This window comes from Stegastes partitus, unplaced genomic scaffold (assembly GCF_000690725.1).
Source record: "Stegastes partitus isolate 25-593 unplaced genomic scaffold, Stegastes_partitus-1.0.2 Scaffold612, whole genome shotgun sequence".
Classification (NCBI taxonomy): Eukaryota; Metazoa; Chordata; class Actinopteri; family Pomacentridae; genus Stegastes; species Stegastes partitus.
Window position 1 is genome coordinate 339,886 of NW_007578343.1, and position 17,494 is coordinate 357,379.

The window sequence follows — 17,494 nt, forward strand, 5'->3', positions numbered from 1 at the left end:
AGAAGAAAAAAAGTTGATTTAATGTGAATTTAAAGGAGGTATTTGATTTGTGTCAGTTATATCAACACTGTGTTATGAAGCTGTGTGGTTGTTGTCCTTCCATACATCAGGGAGAGTTACAGCACGTTGCCACTAGATGTCAATGTCAGCCCTATTCTGAACACTGAGTATCACCATAATCACAAACTGCAGAGCCTGGCACAGTGAACATGAGATAGATAATAGCTGTACCCACTGAGACAAGCACACAGCAGAATCTATACGGCCAGAATTCTGGGGATACACAGAAAAACATTACCAAGTACATGTAGAGCAGGATTGGGCTGATAATACTTTTAAATACTTATGTATTGATTATAATTTATGTTAAATCCAGCCTCCAACCCCAAGAGCTAAGCCTGTCTCACAACAGCGCTGCTTTTCAAACACCAAACCAAACACTAAAGCAATATCAAGAAATCTAAAGTTAATTAGGATTTTATCTGCACAAACAAGAAATTATGAATCAGCAGAAAACCTTTCTGTTGTCAAAGATAGATTTAGTGACCACAAACTAGCAATCAAAAATAAGAGACATTCAAAATAAATTCATGCCAACAAAAAGAAAACAGAGCATGTGGTTACTGCTCATTAGGCTGAGACAGAGATGAACTGATTAATATGATTATCTAATTTGTCCCATGATTTCACTCCACAGATTGAGACACATCAACTACTATAAAAGATATAACAGGGAAGTAGTATCTCTTCAGTCTGTGTCTGTCTGCAGTCAGATCACTAATAAGAGAGAAAATGTGTTGTTGGGTTTTTTTTTAGCCGAACTGCTCCTTTAGAGCGCCTTCACGCCTGCCAGACAGCACGGAGGGCGGCACTCGCCACGGACCATGATGGGCTGTATGACATTGCGGAAGGGCTATTCCTGTATCCTCCTCAGCCCTCCCCTTCACAACAACACTGGAGTCAGGAATAGCTTCTTATCAACAGGAGCGGAGGCAACAGGCGCATCAGAAGCCATCCGAGGACAGCGGACGATCCCAGCGCCGAGATGGCTCAGGCGAATATCTCGGTGACGGAGAGCCAGTTCAGGTGTCCCATCTGCCTGGACATCCTCAAAGACCCGGTGTCCATCCCCTGCGGACACACCTACTGCATGGCGTGCATCAACGACTACTGGGACCAAGCGGAGTCGGGCCAGTTCAGCTGCCCTCAGTGCCGGGAGACGTTCAGCCCTCGGCCGGTGCTGCGGAGGAACACGGTGCTCGCCGAGGTCGTCGACAAACTCAAGCTGAGCGAGATGGTCGCTGCGCCGGAGCTCTACTTGGGGGGAGTCGGGGAAGTGCCGTGCGACTTCTGCCCGGCGGAGAGCAAGCTGAGGGCGGAGAAGTCGTGCCTGGTGTGTCTGGCGTCCTTCTGCGAGGTCCACGTCCTGCCGCACCGGGAGGTCGGCACTCTGCGGCGGCACAAGCTGGTGGCGGCGGTGGAGTGTCTGGCGGAGCGGCTGTGCGCGCAGCACCGGCTCGGGCTGGAGCCGGCGGGGAGCGGCTCGGAGGCGGAGGCCGCGGTGGAGTGGAGCGGAGACTGCCTGCTGTGCGAAGCTGATCAGGAAGAAGTGCACAATATGGACGCGCAGAGAGCCAGGAGACAGGTACAGGGACAGGTTGGATGTGGTAAAGTTAGGAGTTTCTTGGTGTCTCTGGGGGGAAGGAATCCAAAATCTGACCCTGGTGTGGGTTTTGTATGAGGGGAGAGGCTGTCAAACTCCAGACATAGACAGTCCTCTGTCCTCCTGCAAGAAAATAAACATGATTTGGTTCATGAGTTAGAATTTACAGTCTTATTTTATTTTATTTTTTATAGGCAAATAAAGGTCAGTGCTGGACTAAAACTTGTATCAGATTTGGTTCACAGAAAGTTCACTGCAGTTATTGAGGGTTGACTTTTGTTTACAAGCCCGACAGCTTACAAATGTCTCAAGGGTCTAAACACCAAAACCACTGGACTGAAGCAAAAATACTTGAAAAATTGTGTAATCACAACCCGAAAGGCCAGAAGCCTGGGCCTGTTGTCCCACTAATCTAAATAAATAAAATATCTTATTGCCTTATTGGTGTCACGGATGGTGTCACATAAAAGCAGTCATGCTTCAGGCAAGTCAAAGCTTTAATTCTAGACGGTGCTTAAAGTACTATTTTTTGTTCTTGCACTGTTAACCACAATCGCATTCATTTGAGAAAATGTAGTAAAAGCACTAATCCCAAATATCTGTCTGTCCATCCGTCAGCTCCAGCTCCAGGAGTCTCAGAAGATGGTCCAGGGGAGGATACGGACCGGAGAGAGAGAGCTGGAGGAGTTTCAACAAAGCTTGGAGTCTCTCAAGGTGACACACACACACACACACACACACACACACACACAGCGTCAGACTCTTAGTTAGTCCACTGTTTATCTGAACATCATCGTTGGACCATCAGAGAACCAACTCATTATTGACATAAAGCTGAGAGTTCCACTGTTAAATCACCTTTACCTGGAATATTAGCTGTTGTTATCCAGTGGCATCATCCCAGCTTCTCCTAAAGAAGGAACAAAACTAGAAACATGCATCTGTCTATCTGACTTTATTATGATTGTGCTTGTGTGATGTGGCATATAGTCCAAGGCTTCCCAAAGTCCTGACCTCAGTCTGCATCCAGACCGAACAGCAGGTCCATCCAGACCCGGCTCACTGCTCACGACATGAATAAAACATTATGAAGTGTAACATTTTCTGTTTTGAAAGTCATTTTATACTGATCAAGGAATTCACAGGAAGCTTATCTCAGATAAATGTGGTTTTAAGGTGGCTAATTTCCCTCTTTGTTGTCATGTTAACTGCTGTAGAGAGCGTTGTGTGTTGTTTTCTTATCACCTTCTGGACGTCTGACCTCTAAAACAAAATCAGATGCAAACCTTTCATAGTCACACCAATAATGTTGGTCTGTGAATAAATTAGATTTCTAATATTGACAATAATTCTTTTCTGGAATCCTTCATACGTGTCATGGTGTCACGCGTCATATAAAACACTTACATAAGTGTTTTATATCAAGTTAAATAAAGTCATATTAAAAGTTGCAATAAAAAACAGATTAAGATTTTGAATGGAAGTTGCATGGTAGACATTTATAGTAAGATTAAATTATATAAGAAGGCAACGTGTCCATAACTCTTTGTCTTAACTGGTAATACGTTTAGCCGTGTTAAGTGTTCAGGCAGCAGCAGCAGGAGACTGAGCACGGAGGTGGTAAACCATTAAGACTCAATCAGTCTCTTCAGACGGAGACAGGGCGCCGATGTAAAGATGCTGACGCTGAGGGTCTGAAGTGTTTGTGTGCTAACTGTGTCGTGTTTTTGTTGGACCTCTGCACTCTGTATGTGCTGCAGCCTGCTTATTGGATTTTCTGTTGTCCAGACAAAAGTAAAGATCAGCTTTTTTTGTCAATGATGAGACTGTTTGGCCAGAGTCCACTTTGTTGTTTTTAAGAATCAGCACCAATAGTTTTAATTTAGCTTTGTTTTTTTAATTTCAGGTTTTAAAACATTCAAGATGTAATATTTTTCGGGCATTCTGTTAAAAAAAATGTAATCTGTAGACGGCACTAAATTGGACACTATACTTAGAGGACTTCTTGTAAGAGACAGACAAAGACTTCAGTATTTAAATCAAGTTATCAGAATAAAGTTGTAGGTTCGTTAAGTAAAGTATGAGACACAAAGCTCTCACACTTTCCTCTTACACACACACACATCCTGCCTCGGAGGAGCTATCCTATCAGTTTCCAATGCAAAACTAATTTATGCTCTAGTTTCTCAGCCACTCCTTAGGTTTTCCAGGAAAGCCTTTCCTCCTCCCTCCCTTGAGCATTATCTTCTTCCACCCAGCCTGCGGTTGCTCGAGCGTCTTGGAAAATCACTCTTATCAGCTCACTGAACCATTAGACTGAGATTTTTGTCGTCTCGTCGTGCTACTGCGGAGGTTCATCCCTGACTGTGTGAATCTGGATTGGAAGCTGCAAAATCTTCTGCTAAAAATATCAATTGGCAGCATGTTCTGGGCCATCGTAATTGTTTTCATGACAGTGGATGTGGAGCGTTGGAACAAAATGTCATTGTGCTTCAAAATCTCAGCGAAGCTCCGTCTGTCTGCTTGTGCGAACACTGAATGTAATGTTTTTGTGTTACTCATGTAATCATGTGTATAATAGCACACGATGTATGATTGGATGGAGCTAAATCTGACAAGTTAAGTCCCCATGAAATGACAACTTCATTCACTTTATGTAACATACAGTGATTCCTATAGAACAATGACATAACAGTGGGACATCAGGGTGTACAGTCAGGGTTCATTATAAAGTGAACACAAAGAGTTGATCAAATAAGGTTGCTATGACAGATCTACCGCTTCTTACAAAGTGACGTTTTTCCAGATGATTTCCTTCTCTGCTCTGCTGTGTCTTTAAGTGTTTACTCTCTGTCTGTGTGTTGCAGGTGTCAGCGTCGGCTGTTCTGGAGGACAGTGAAGCTCTGTTTGCTGACATGACTCTCCGCCTGGAGAAAACCAAGGCAGAGGTGAGAGGCAGGAGCCAGAAGTGCTTAGATGTAATGTTATCAATATTTGGAGTAGCCCAGTGCTAACAAAATCATTATATCTTGGTTAAAAGTGACAATTTGATCATCATATGCAAAAAACTACATGAGAATCCAGCGTGCACATGCAGTCTGCACAATCTCCGCTTACACTGTTATGTCTTTCCCTCCTTCACATTCTTGTGTTCAGGACTTTTTTGTTAGATCTTCTAATTGTGTCGTAGGTTCGAGCGAGGCTAGAAGCGAAGGAGCGAGCGGTGGTGGGGAGAGCCGAACGAGACATAGAGGTGCTGGAGAAGGACCTGGAGGAGCTGAGGAGGAGGGACGAGGAGATCAGCCAGCTGCTGCAGTCTGAGGACAACGCCCATTTCTTACAGGTGAGGAGGAAGAAGAGGGAAGATTGTGGGGTTTGAAGTTCAAATAGAACACCAGCACTAGTCGGTTAAAAAATGTAAAACCTCAGGAAGTACAAATGACAACACAAGAAGGATGCGTCAACCATACAAGTGAGGGGTCCTCAATATTTTTGACTCTGGTGATCACCTCTCCCCACTTTGCTGCAGCTGGAGCACACCAGCTTACCTGCAACGCTGCTCAAACACTGTATAACTACTATAGTCTATGCAATGGCAAGCTGTAATATTGGAGTAATTTAGTCAAACATGTAAGAACCAGAAACCAATTCTGAAAAAGAATATTGAACCAAAAGCCCCACCCAGCAGGTTGACAGGATTGGTTAGTTGGTTTGTTGAACCCTGGGATGTCTGAGCCCATGCTTTTAAAAACATTGTAAAGCGCTTTGAGTACCGCTACGGTAGAAAAGCGCTATATAAGTGCAGATCATTTACCATTTTGCAGTTTCAGGGAGGAAACAGTTAGCCATGGCATTTATTGCTTGTTTGCCTCATGATGTGTGATCCAGTATATAAATCTATAAACATTTTAAATATATACATAAACATTTAAAAATGTGTTAAAAAGTTGTTTTTTTTTTGTTTTGTTTTTTTAAACTTGTTTAAAACTGCTTTGCACTTCTTAAAAGTAGATTTTTTTTCAATTATTACTTGTTCCATTAGTCATTTGGTTGAGGTGGACTGGGAGAATGTGAGGTCATTGTTTTATGTGAGTATCTGTACAAAAGTTAAACTTGCTGCAATGCAAAACCAAAACAAATGAGCAGTTTCTGACCTTTGAGAGCTTTGGACTGTCAGCATTCCTCAAATTTTCCAATGATTAACACAACTTCTAAAAAAACCCTAATCATTGCAGATTGATTGTCATTACGTTGGCTAATCAAATAAATCAGCTAATGGTTGAAGTTCTACTTAAACAGACACTTGGAGCCTCTATTAGACGTTTGCTCTCAAGACAAGCAACACATTAGCAACTCCTCCATTTGATATTCACCCATTAGGGTTAATGCATCCTGGAGGCCATAAGAACTCTCCAGAGGGCAAACTCAGAAAGACCCAGAGATATCAGTGTGTAGACGAGGGATGGAGGAGGAAGAGTGGATGAAAGGAGGGAATGAGTCAGCAGTGACTCGTGGAAAAAGACAGCGTCTGCCTAAGCGCTATTTTCAAATTCAATTGTACAAGGAATTAAGGAGGGAGGGGAGGGCGGAAGCTGCTGTGCTGGGTTGTATTTTCCACTCTCTTGTCTTTGTCGGCTCAGGCGGCTCCCCTGCTCTGCGTCCCGCTCACCACTGGTCGGCACTCCAGAGCCCAGAGCCTGCCCACAGAGGCCTTCAGCGGCGCCAGAAGAGCACTATGTCACCTCCGCAGCCACATGGAGGAGGTCTGCAGGGAGGAGGTCGACAAGATCAGCCGCGCAGGTACACCAGATGACCTGCAGTCAGGAGGACGGGCGCTAAACACGACCATTTAATCGCTCTCTCACAGAGTGAATTTCCAAGTCTGAGCATAGACCATGACTGTTGCAGACTAGTTAAAGTAGATTTATGTGTTCAAAATACATCCCCCCTCACACAGGTTAGCTCAGTTTCACACTATAATTATGCTTCTCTTCCAGTTAACGAGAACTACGTAGCTGGTGCAGAGTGTGTAAAAGGTAAGCATAAGAAACACGATACACACACGCACACACACCCTCTGTGACAGAGTCAGGTCTGAGGTGACCCATTTTTACCAGGCTGCAGGTTTTGACATGACATTTAACACTGCGGCGGACAGTGGGGGCGTTAATAATTGATGCTGAGGAGGACAGGCCGATGTGTGATACAACACGCTCTGGCTCGTCTCCAGTTCTGCTGCGTCCTAATCTGTTCAGTTTAGTTTAATTGGAAGCAATCAAACTCGGTGCGAATCACTTTAGTTTTATGCCGGCTTTTCAGTGACAGCCACAGGGTCTAATTAGGAGAGGTGCTAGCTGTGTGGCACATTGTATTATTAGTTTCACTGTTGAGCAATCGGTTGATTATTTTCTCGATTGAGCAATTAGTTGTCTGGTCTCAGAAAATGGTGAAAATTTTGAATCAGGGTTTCCAAAAGCCCAACATCAACGTCCTCAACTGTCTTGTTTTATCCCACAAACCAAATATATTCAGTTTATTGTCATAGATTAGGAGAGGACCAGAAAAAAACTGAAATATAAAAAGATGGAATCAATGTTGACTTTTTCAATCTAAGAGATTACACAAATTGATAAATCAATTATCAGTCAATGCCTTTACTTTTAGTCAACATCTATTCGGTTAATCGATTGCTCATTGCAGCTCTATTTAGAGATTGCAATGTTGATTCATTGGTCCTCAACTTTGGTTCAGACTTAAATATTTCAACAACTATTGGATGGATTGCCGTGGAAGTTACACATGGTCCCCGTAGCATGAACAGATCCAGATCCAGACAACGGTGGTGCTCCATTGACTTTTGATTTGGTGTCACTATGAGGCTGATGTTTTTGGCTTTGGCTAAAGTGTTGAGAAAAGACATATGTAAATGTATTAAATGTATTATTTGTTCGCAAAGTGTAAAATAACAACATCTGAAAAGCCTCCAGTTCCAGATCCAGTATTTGGAACCTTCTGGCTAAATGGCAAATAGATTTTTGCGATGTTATTGGTGTTCATTATTGTTTTAAAAATACATATATTAAATATCATTCATATCTATTGTATTGGGGAGGTGGCCAAAGTGTGGAGAATTCCAAACCTCCGCAACCAACACTATCCGCAGGGCAACATACCAATAGGGGTAAGTGGAAAAAAAAAACAGGGATTGGTAATTGTTGGTGTATTTTCCCTAACAGTTGATTTTGATTTTGTCACCTCAGTAGCTCACCAAAAGGCACATTTAGCATTATTAGCACTGAAGCCACTATGTGTAAGATTTTAAATTTCCTTAATTTTGCTGCCATCTGGTCATTTGCAGCAAGAATTTCACTGTCACAGACAACAACGGTCCGAGTTGGGGAACTGAGGATGTGTGCAGATGACTTTAAGAATGCCATTCGTGGTTCCTAATGAAATGTCTTGACTATTGCTGCATAGATAGTCATGAAATTCCTATACTTAAGTACAGCCTTACAGAACCACTAGCGTAACTGTCAACTACAGCTCCAGTTCTACAAGCACAACAGAGTAAACAATGTGCAATATCACATCATTGTCAAATGATTCCAAAGTGTCTCGCCTCCTCAGTATTTGCATCATTTCTAAGTTGAGTGTTTCTTATTATAAACTGCAAAAACAAATAATTTGGAAAAACTATTGAAAATACAGGTGCCTCAGAAGTAACCCAATACAACAAACGTCAGTAGATCTGTGATCACTGTTTATTGAACAAAACTGAATCAGCCTGGCCTGTGTCTATCTCCGTGTCTGCAAAAGGTGCCAAAAACACAAAAGAATTTCTACAGTGGAAAAAAAAAATGGAAACATGAATCCAACCCACTTGAGTCTCAATAACACATTGACTTTTGTTGCATTGATTTCCTACTGCGGGGCCTGTTTTTTGGATAAAGTAAACTGAACTGTTCATTTTCAATTCGACATAAGACAAATACTCTATTGTTCAACTTAGAAGTAATGTAATCCCTGTAAAGTTACAGTTTTGAAGCATTTGACATGAAAAGCGATATTGCATCTGTTGTTTACTGTGTGTCACCAAGTCTCCCTCTACACGTAGTGGCTTAAGTATGAACACTTTTATACGATCTAGAATTAACATTAAGGTGCTAAATTCCTGGGTAAAAGATTTATTTGAAGTTCCCAGTTGTCTCTATCTGTGTCTGTCTGCTACGTTCACTAACACTGATGTCTAACAGCATGAAAACAGCAATTTTACACTAATCTACTAAAGTGCATGTGTGGTGTTTCCCATGGCCTTCCTTCCAGTAACCTGGTTTCTTTTGTGCATGCAAAGGGGGATAAAAACCTGCTGTTGGACTTACATAGACTACTGGCACTCCATGGCAGCTGGTCGGCTAGTCACTGGTTCAGAACATCCAGTTAAAAGCTCTAATGTATTTGTAAAGTTTTATGGTGCATTAAAAACTCTCCCATTCTTTTAAATTCTCTTTTAACTATGTTGCAGCTCCTCCCCAGTGTTTCACGCTTTACTCATTTATCTTTTTGCCTCTGTCCTTTCCTCTCTAACGCTCACTTCACTTCCCTTCACTTGATGAAAATAAAGCATTTTTTCGTAGTGCGGACATTTTTTTTCAGCAGCACCTTCTCTCTTTTTCATTTGTCCCTTTACAGCAGTGCCAGTGTCGTTCCCTCTGTCCTCCTTGTCTCTGCAACTGGCTGATCAGAGGATGAGGGCGGCTTTTCTCAGGTGTAAGTACTTCATCCTTCTTCCAACAAGTTTGCCTCATAAGTATTCCTTCCAGAAGCTTCTCCGTGTGTAGCCTGCCCTTCGTCTCCTCAGCTTCTTCCACTCTCTACCAGTTAATTTAATTTTCCTTCTCTCTGCATCGCTTCCTCTCACTCTCTGGTGCACCCATTTACTGTGACCGTCCTGCATGTCATTGGCCATGCTGCTCTCTCTCAGTGTCCTCTCTCTTCTTTGACCCTCTTTCCTCCTCAACCTTTTCTCTGTCTTCTCTTCTTGCTTCTAGTTTGACGTATAATGAGAATCTTGCTGGGGAAATCCGAGAGCCCGGTCTAGAGCCTCATCCATGATGCACGACAATCATACTGTATTTATGACATCCTGGTCCGTCATTAAGAACGGGGCCTTGTCTCGACACAAAGAAGCCAGCTGACAGGATGACAGCGCACCAGCACCTTGTTAGGTGTTAATAATTCATGTGGTCGGAGGGGGATAAAGGCTGTATGTGTCAGTTGTCTCCTCTCTGCCAAAATGTCAACTGAATCACTGAATGTCTTTACATCTGCTGGTCAGTCTGTGTCCCACTCCACTCTGAAACTTGAGAAAAACTGAAATACCCGACAAAGTGGCAGAGCAGGGACGAGCCGGTTTAATTTTCAGCTGATTCTGGGACACCATAAGGAAAAAAAGTGATTCCACATCTTTTTTAAAATCTCGTCCCTTGAGATTTTCAGCGAGGTCCTTACTGCAGCTGTTTTCAGTTGCTGCTTATTCATCTCTTTCTGTCTTCAACAAGTAAAAAGCAACTAAGTTGGGTTCAAGTCAGTCAGCGCAATGACTCGCCCACTTAAGACCATTCCATTTCTTGGTCTTAAGAAGATCTTGGGTAGCTTTGCAGCATGTTTTGGGTCATTATCCATCCACAGTAGGTAAAGCTCCTCCTCCTATGGGTTCTATCAGCAGTCGCTTCTTCAATAAACAACAGTGAGCCAGTTCCATTGGGACATACATATACCCATACCATAATACTGCCTCCTCCATGTTTAACAGATGATGTGGTCTGCTTTGGATCATGAGCTCTTTTTTTCCGTCGTCATACTCACATCTTCCCATCATTCTGTTTTGATTTCATCTTGGTCTCATTTGGAATTTTGTTCCAGAACCGTAACGTGTCTTCCAGTAAAGTCCAACGTGTCCATTCTGTTTCCACTGGTTGGTGTCTTGATGTAAACCATCTGTATTTACATTCATGAAGTGTCTTACGATTGTGGACAGTGATACACTAACCTCCTTGAGAGTGTTCTTGGCCTGGCTAGATGTTGTGAAAGGGTTTATCTTCACCAAGGAAATCATTTTACAATCATCCATTTTAGTTGTCTTCCACACGGTTTGTTGTTGCTGAGCTCACCAGTCGATTCCTTCTTTTGAGGAATGTTTTAAGTTGTTGATTCGGCCACTAGTAAAGTTTCTACCATCCCTCTGAGGGGTCTGTTTTGGGTTTTTTTTTCAGCCTAGTGATGGCCTCCTTTACTGACATCGGCACGACCGTAAATAGTTCCGGTGAACTTTAATAACATCTTGGCGTCTTCATTTCAAATCCATTGTGGTGGAGGACAGAGGCAACAGAGACTGCAGCTACACCAGCACTTATGTGAGGCTGCAATTAGGCACAGCAGTTATTTGAGCCTAAAGCAAACATCAGAATGCTACCATGCTGATGTAATGCAGGTGTAATGTTTACCGTGGTTATGCAACATTTCCAATTAGCATTAAACATAAAACACTTTGGAGATTTGCATGCATTTGGTCAAAGTATTTAAAAGTAGTATTTACAAATTCCCAGAGCCCAAGGCTACGTCTTCAAATAGTTTCTTTCACAGCAGCCTAGATATGTAATTCACAATAACAATGAAAGTAACTGTAAAAAGCAGCAAATTTTAATATTTGGGATGTACGGAGCAGCGAATATTTGGTTGTGAAGGATTCGTCAGGTCACAAAATCACGATTTTCTTGTTTTTTCTTTGGTTTGCTTAAGGATAAAAATGAACTGCTTATCAAAGTTGACCCCAACTAACTTTCGGTTCACACAATAAATCAATCAAACAACTGATCACTACAAACATAGCATGTTGTTGCCCTGGAGCCGGTTGCCAGCTAAACAGCTGCCTGCTCAAAACAGACTTCCCTCCTGGGACGTGGCTACGATCCAGTCTGGCTGCTGCACTCTGAACTTCGGGGAACTCCCATACTACAAATCAACTCCATCAGTGTCTCGCAGAATGTTTTGTTTGGGGCTGTAAAAAGCTAATTCCTGCCTCTTAAACTGTCCCTTTTTTTTCTCTCTCTGTTTCCTCCAGTTTCATGTCGTCTGTCCTTGGACCCCGATACAGCCCACCCCACACTGGTTCTCCTGGAGGGTCCCCAAGGTGCCCATTGTGGTGAGGAGCCACAGTCCTACCCCACTCATCCCCAGCGCTTTGATTCAGTGGCACAAGTCCTGTGCAGGGAGGGCCAGTTTGGTGGTGCCAGCTACTGGGAGGTGGAGTGGAGGGGCGGAGGATGGGTCGACATCGGCGTCACCTACCGAGGCATCGGCCGCAAAGGTGGCGGAAAGCCCTGCCTGCTGGGGCGCAACGAGAACTCCTGGCGGCTGAGGTGTACACATGCTGGATATGCCGCATGGCATGATAACCGTAAGACCACGGTGGCTGCCCCGCCCTGCCCCAGGATCGGTGTGTTCCTGGAGCGCCAGAAAGGAGCGTTGTCCTTCTACAGCGTGTCAGACACGATGCTGCTCCTGCACACTTTCCGTTGCCCGTTCTCTCAGCCACTGTACCCGGCCTTCCGTCTGGACCTGGACTCCACCCTGCTCATCTGCCCCCATGAAGGAGCCAATGGAAATCCAACCTAAGTATGCCCCCCTCCTCATCCAGGGTTCTTCAGTTATCTGCTGCAGGAAAGGGCTGTTCTCTCTGATAGTGGATACGAGCTCTAAAAATATGACTGAGGAGGCTGATTGTGCAGAACAACATCAGGACGAAACATCACAGTCAGGAATCAAACACTTGTCTTTCTGTTTAGTCTCTTCTTCTGTGAGTGTATGTGTCTTTCCTTTGATTGTAAAATACTCTTTTGGATCACCGTCAGGCGGAGCTGTACAGAGAACACTGCAGCTGAATTTTTAACACTTTGTATTTTTCACAGTGTACATTATGACTCGTCGTCACAGGAGAAAGCACTGGTGTTACCAACATGAGCTCTGGCTCAGTTCTGCACATGTCCCAGCAAGTGTGACAAAGAGCCATCATGCATAATATCAATATGCAATATCTTATTATTGTTATTTACATATTTATACCCGTGCTTTTCCATCTGTGCCATGTCAAACTGTCTACTGTGAAAAAGGCCCATTCAACAGAGTCACTCAGCGAAGAAATGAGAATGCCGAGTCTCAGGACAGAGGGGCTCGAGATCGTAAAGCTCCCTGAGACAGGTTTCTGATTTGTGCTGGATAAGTTGACTTGGCTCGACCAGAAAGGGTGTGTGTGGGTCAATGTTTCCCACATATTTCTTCAGTCTGAATCAACAATACAAAGACACTAATCAGTATTTACACTGTTTTCTTTGTGCTAAATATAGCTGTACATTTATAGGAATGAGGGGAATTTCTTTTTCTTCCTTATCTGACGTGATGTGACATGGGAAACCTCACACAGTTTTCATAATAAACCTGCAAAAGTGACCTCAGCTTTAAAATTCAGACAAATGAAATGCCATATTGTAGCTTTGCAGCAAGTGATTTTCTTTAGGTGATGTTGGTTGTGTGTTTTTAGGCCATCATTTTTTGCTACGCGGGGATGAGACCGTGTACCTGGTATTGTAGGTTTACCTTTAGAGTCAAAGGCCGTCAGTGAAAGGAGTAGTTGGATATAAAAGATGTATGCTTATTTGTTTTCTTACCAAAGTGAGAACATTGATACCACTTTCATGTCTGTACAGTAAATAAGTTGCCGTCGGTTAGCCTAGCTTAGCATAAAAACTGGAAACGGGGAACTAGAAAGTTCAGATCTGATGCAAAATGAAGTTACTGTTTTAACGTTGTGGTGTCAAACAGGAATTAGTAAGCTTTAGAGGTTCTGGCAGCTGGATATGTTACCTTTGAGTAGAGTCAGATTTGCTGTTTCCAGTCTGTTCGCTAAGCTAAGCTAACCGCTGCTGGCAGTGGCTTCATATTTACCTCACAAGAAAGCAAACAAGCCAAAACTGTCAAACTGCTCCTTTGAGGCTATATACACATCAAGTCTTAATTCTCAGTTTTCTAACATATCTATCAGTATACAGGCCTGTTCATTAACAATACAAACACATCAGGGTTGATCAATGAGGGGAAAATATCTAGCTCTGATTTTATTGACAGCTATTGTAATTTGGTGTATTTTTAAAAAAAGAAATACCATTAAAAGTGTCACACAAGTAGGACGACATGAATTGTAAAACTATTGACACAACTGTTCAATTCCTGGATCAGACCTGCTGCATATTCTTGTGTATCCTAAATTACAGCATTTTCAATTTGCTAATTGCATTATTTCAAAATTATTTTAAATCAAAAAATGGATGCACACCATTATTTTCATTGGTGGCTCCTTTATGCTGTTTCAGGCTACATAAACCACCACAACTTAGAAATAATTTGGTGTCTAATTTAACGTTTTAGACGTTAAATGTGGGGATTCTTTCAACAGTTATGCAATGAACAGCTGAATTCAATCAACATTTTGTGTGATCACCCATTGCCAGCGCCAGTTATTGGTACTTTGCTAGTTCGTTGTGGATTTTCGTCTGTTCCGGTGTCTTCTGTTTCTTTGCTGACTCTTTGACTCCATGATGTTGAGACCATTGCTCTGTGAGGGCCACACCATCTGTAGCAGGACTTCTTTGTTTTTCTTTTAGCTGAAAATAGTTCTTTGTGACTCTGGGCTGAATATTTGGGGTCACTGTCATGCTGCAGAATGAATTTGGGACCGATCAGATGCCTTTACTAACGGTACTGTGCGATGGATCAAATCTAAACATCCAAGTGCCTAAAACGTTTGCACAGTACCATACTTACTACCATTGCAACGCTGAGCAGGAAAATATCAGATAAATGTACTTTGCATGCTTCCAAATCCAATTCTATTGATATATCCAGTCATATCTACTCATATCTAGTCCTATCAATACTTCATATCCATTCAGTCAAGGTAGATTTGGAAAAACGGACTTTCTGCAGTCTGTTGGATGAGATGGGTGTTAAATGTTAAATTTTAAGTGCCACCGAGTCTGCCACCTTCAACTCTTAACTCCTGTGTGTGATTGTAGCATGACAAGGGACAAGGATCCACTTGGAGCATTAATCGTAATGTGATTTGAGAGTGACCTTGCCTTCCTTATGAATGGATGCCATTGTAGCCACTGCCTTTCTTGCATTATGTCATCGTTATGCTGAAGTTTTCTTTCTAAAAGGTGCTTTTCCGGAGGATTACGATGACCGAGCACTGTGCGAGGCCTTTAAACCAAACCATTTAAAAAAGTGGAAATGTATCAGAAATATCAACTCCAAAGACACAACAAAGTCACACAGGTACAACAAATTGTGAACAACACGTGTTAGAAACAGAGCTTCATTAGTAACAGAAACCATACGACGTGTACGACTGACAGAAATCGTTTTATGTTTTGCCATGAAGTGCATTTATTTCCCAAACTGTGCGACTACAACATGAAGTGAACTCTCTGTAAATTATAGTATCCTTGTATCATTTTGTCCACCTGTTTACTTCCCTGTGCTTCTGTTGTTGTTCTCGTTCGCGTGACTGTAAAATATGTTGTATTTGTCTGAGTGTTGCTTTTTCAGAGATGACTTTATTTCACACTGACTCGCAATAAAGTGATCCATGGAGGTCTGAATTGGCAGTCTGGGGCCTTTTTTTTTTTATGACTGGGAACATTAATACTTGTGAAAAATGATTTATTCGGGAGGTGTTCGTCCAGTGATTGATTGCAGTTGCTTCTTGTTCCTGGCACAGTTTGTTTTTCTGCGATAAATTCTCATTTTATGATGTCCCTTCTTATGAAATGTCTCGATCTGCACCCACAGTGGATAGAAGTCCACCTGCAAGGGAAACATACGTAATTCTGCTCCTTCCATATCTTCCCATACTTCACCATATTTGTCAACAATGATTTTTTTGTGCACCATTCTCATGTCTGTCTATTAACAGCAGTATGGAAATTCAGCCTCTATTTAAGTAAAATCCACTCCCATCAGCTATTTTTATATGGCTTAATATATTTCCACATGTTTTTATCTCCTGTAATATTTACAGTCCACAGTGAAAAGACTGGCTCTAATCGACTTTTCTGCTAAATCTATGCAGACCTATTAATAGAGGCTGGCACAGCACTTCGCACAACTTACTTCTTGGAAATCAGCAGCTCAAATGCTTCTCAGCTGCTCAAAGCATTTGAATGATGCTTAAGATGCAGCACCAACTGTCTCAGCTGCTCGTGCATCCTCCTCTGAATACACAACTTCACAGGAATCTACTGTAGTTTAGGCTCCTTCGTTTTCTCCCTACACACTTCATTTATAGTTTATCCCTGGCTGGACAGTTATGGCTTATTTTAGCCACGACTGAGGGATTGAAGTCATAGTGAAAGGGGATAGTGGCATCCCAAGGTGTCAAAGCTGATCAGAGACAAGTTACTCACTAGTAACTGTTGTTGTATGTGGGAGAGTATATCTGTGGCCTTGGTTTTTTGTTTCCTCTGTGCTGCTGTAGCTCTTGTGCAGACAGAACAGAAAGATCAATTTGTACCAGACAATCATCCAAAGGCCCTTTTAGTAAAGAAACCACCGACTTATGCATCAGCTCTGGGAAAATCCAATATTCTCGGACATCTTACCAGCTCCATACGAAGACCTGTGTCTCTTGAACTAAATACATAACCCAGCATTAGATGTGGGGATGCTCTAGGAGTTTATTTACATCCTTCATACCAGTGCTGGAACATAAGTTGGTTGCTGATTGATGAGTAACAGTAGCCTAAAGGTTGGAGATGGAAGCTTGTGGCCAGACTGTGTGAAGGTGTTCTTGTAAAAGAGAAGTTAGTGAAATTTCCCTGAATAACAGGGTTTTTAAAAAAGATCTCTGACGTGAAAAAACTCTTTGCATGATTTACTAAGTATGTCATCATGAATAAATGTTGAAGTGTCCTCAAATGTAAGGATTTGCTGGGTATGTGTATTTGGATTTTGTGCCAGTAGGGATCTGAAGATGCCACCAGGGTAAAATTTAACCTTCTTTGTTTTATCATTTTCTAGAACGGTAGTTAATTGTTAACAGTTGGATTCAAATCAGGCAACATTCTTTGCCAGGTCATGGTTTTCACTGTTTTCTGCATTAAACACTTTCTTGTGATTTTGCTGTGGATTGTTATCATGCTGGACATTCCGTGTCTGCAGACTGGGAGTCATCTTCTCAGCCAGTATTTTGGTATATCTACAGACGTTCACTGTATCATCTATAAATGTAATCTTCCCAACACCTTTTGTACTCATGCGCCCTCATATCATCACACTCGCATCTCTGTGCTTCTGGACTATGCAGCCTCTGTGGTTCAAACCAAACATACTGGACCACATCTGAACTGATCAAATGTATGTTATTCTCATCTGACTAAAGAACGTGTTCCCAATATTCATCCGGCTTCTTTTCATGTTCTTTAGAAAAGTTTAATCGGGCTTTTGTGCTTAAGAACGAGGAAGGATTTGTTTATCTTGGACACTATCCGTAGAGATTCATGTTACTGTCACACTGTCCCAGAATTTCAGATTTCCTTTCCCTGTGCCAAGCTTGAAGCCAATACTTGTCTGTTTCTCGGGGCTTGATTGTGCAAGTCGTGCACTGTATGTCGTGTCATGTTGGGAGGGAAGCCAGTCAGTGGTACTCTTTCTGTGCCATCCTCCTGCAACTGACCTTTTCTATCTTTGTGAAGGAGCAGTTCTTCTGGAGATTGTTTT

The 17,494-nt window shown here is 42.4% G+C and overlaps 2 protein-coding genes across 2 annotated transcripts; both read left to right on the forward strand.

The window, feature by feature from the left end:
- The first annotated feature begins 1,045 nt into the window (after positions 1-1,045).
- On the forward strand, positions 1,046-1,741 carry LOC103362880 (E3 ubiquitin/ISG15 ligase TRIM25-like). The gene has a single exon (XM_008289394.1). It carries the CDS (start codon positions 1,046-1,048, stop codon positions 1,739-1,741), a length of 696 nt encoding a protein of 231 aa, XP_008287616.1.
- Positions 1,742-1,928: 187 nt separating this feature from the next.
- On the forward strand, positions 1,929-15,384 carry LOC103362873 (E3 ubiquitin/ISG15 ligase TRIM25-like). The gene is made up of 8 exons (XM_008289384.1): positions 1,929-2,377; positions 4,531-4,611; positions 4,854-5,006; positions 6,304-6,463; positions 6,661-6,699; positions 7,776-7,844; positions 9,353-9,430; positions 11,784-15,384. Exons 1-8 carry the CDS (start codon positions 2,306-2,308, stop codon positions 12,335-12,337), a joined length of 1,206 nt encoding a protein of 401 aa, XP_008287606.1. The 5' UTR covers positions 1,929-2,305; the 3' UTR covers positions 12,338-15,384.
- Positions 15,385-17,494: the final 2,110 nt, after the last annotated feature.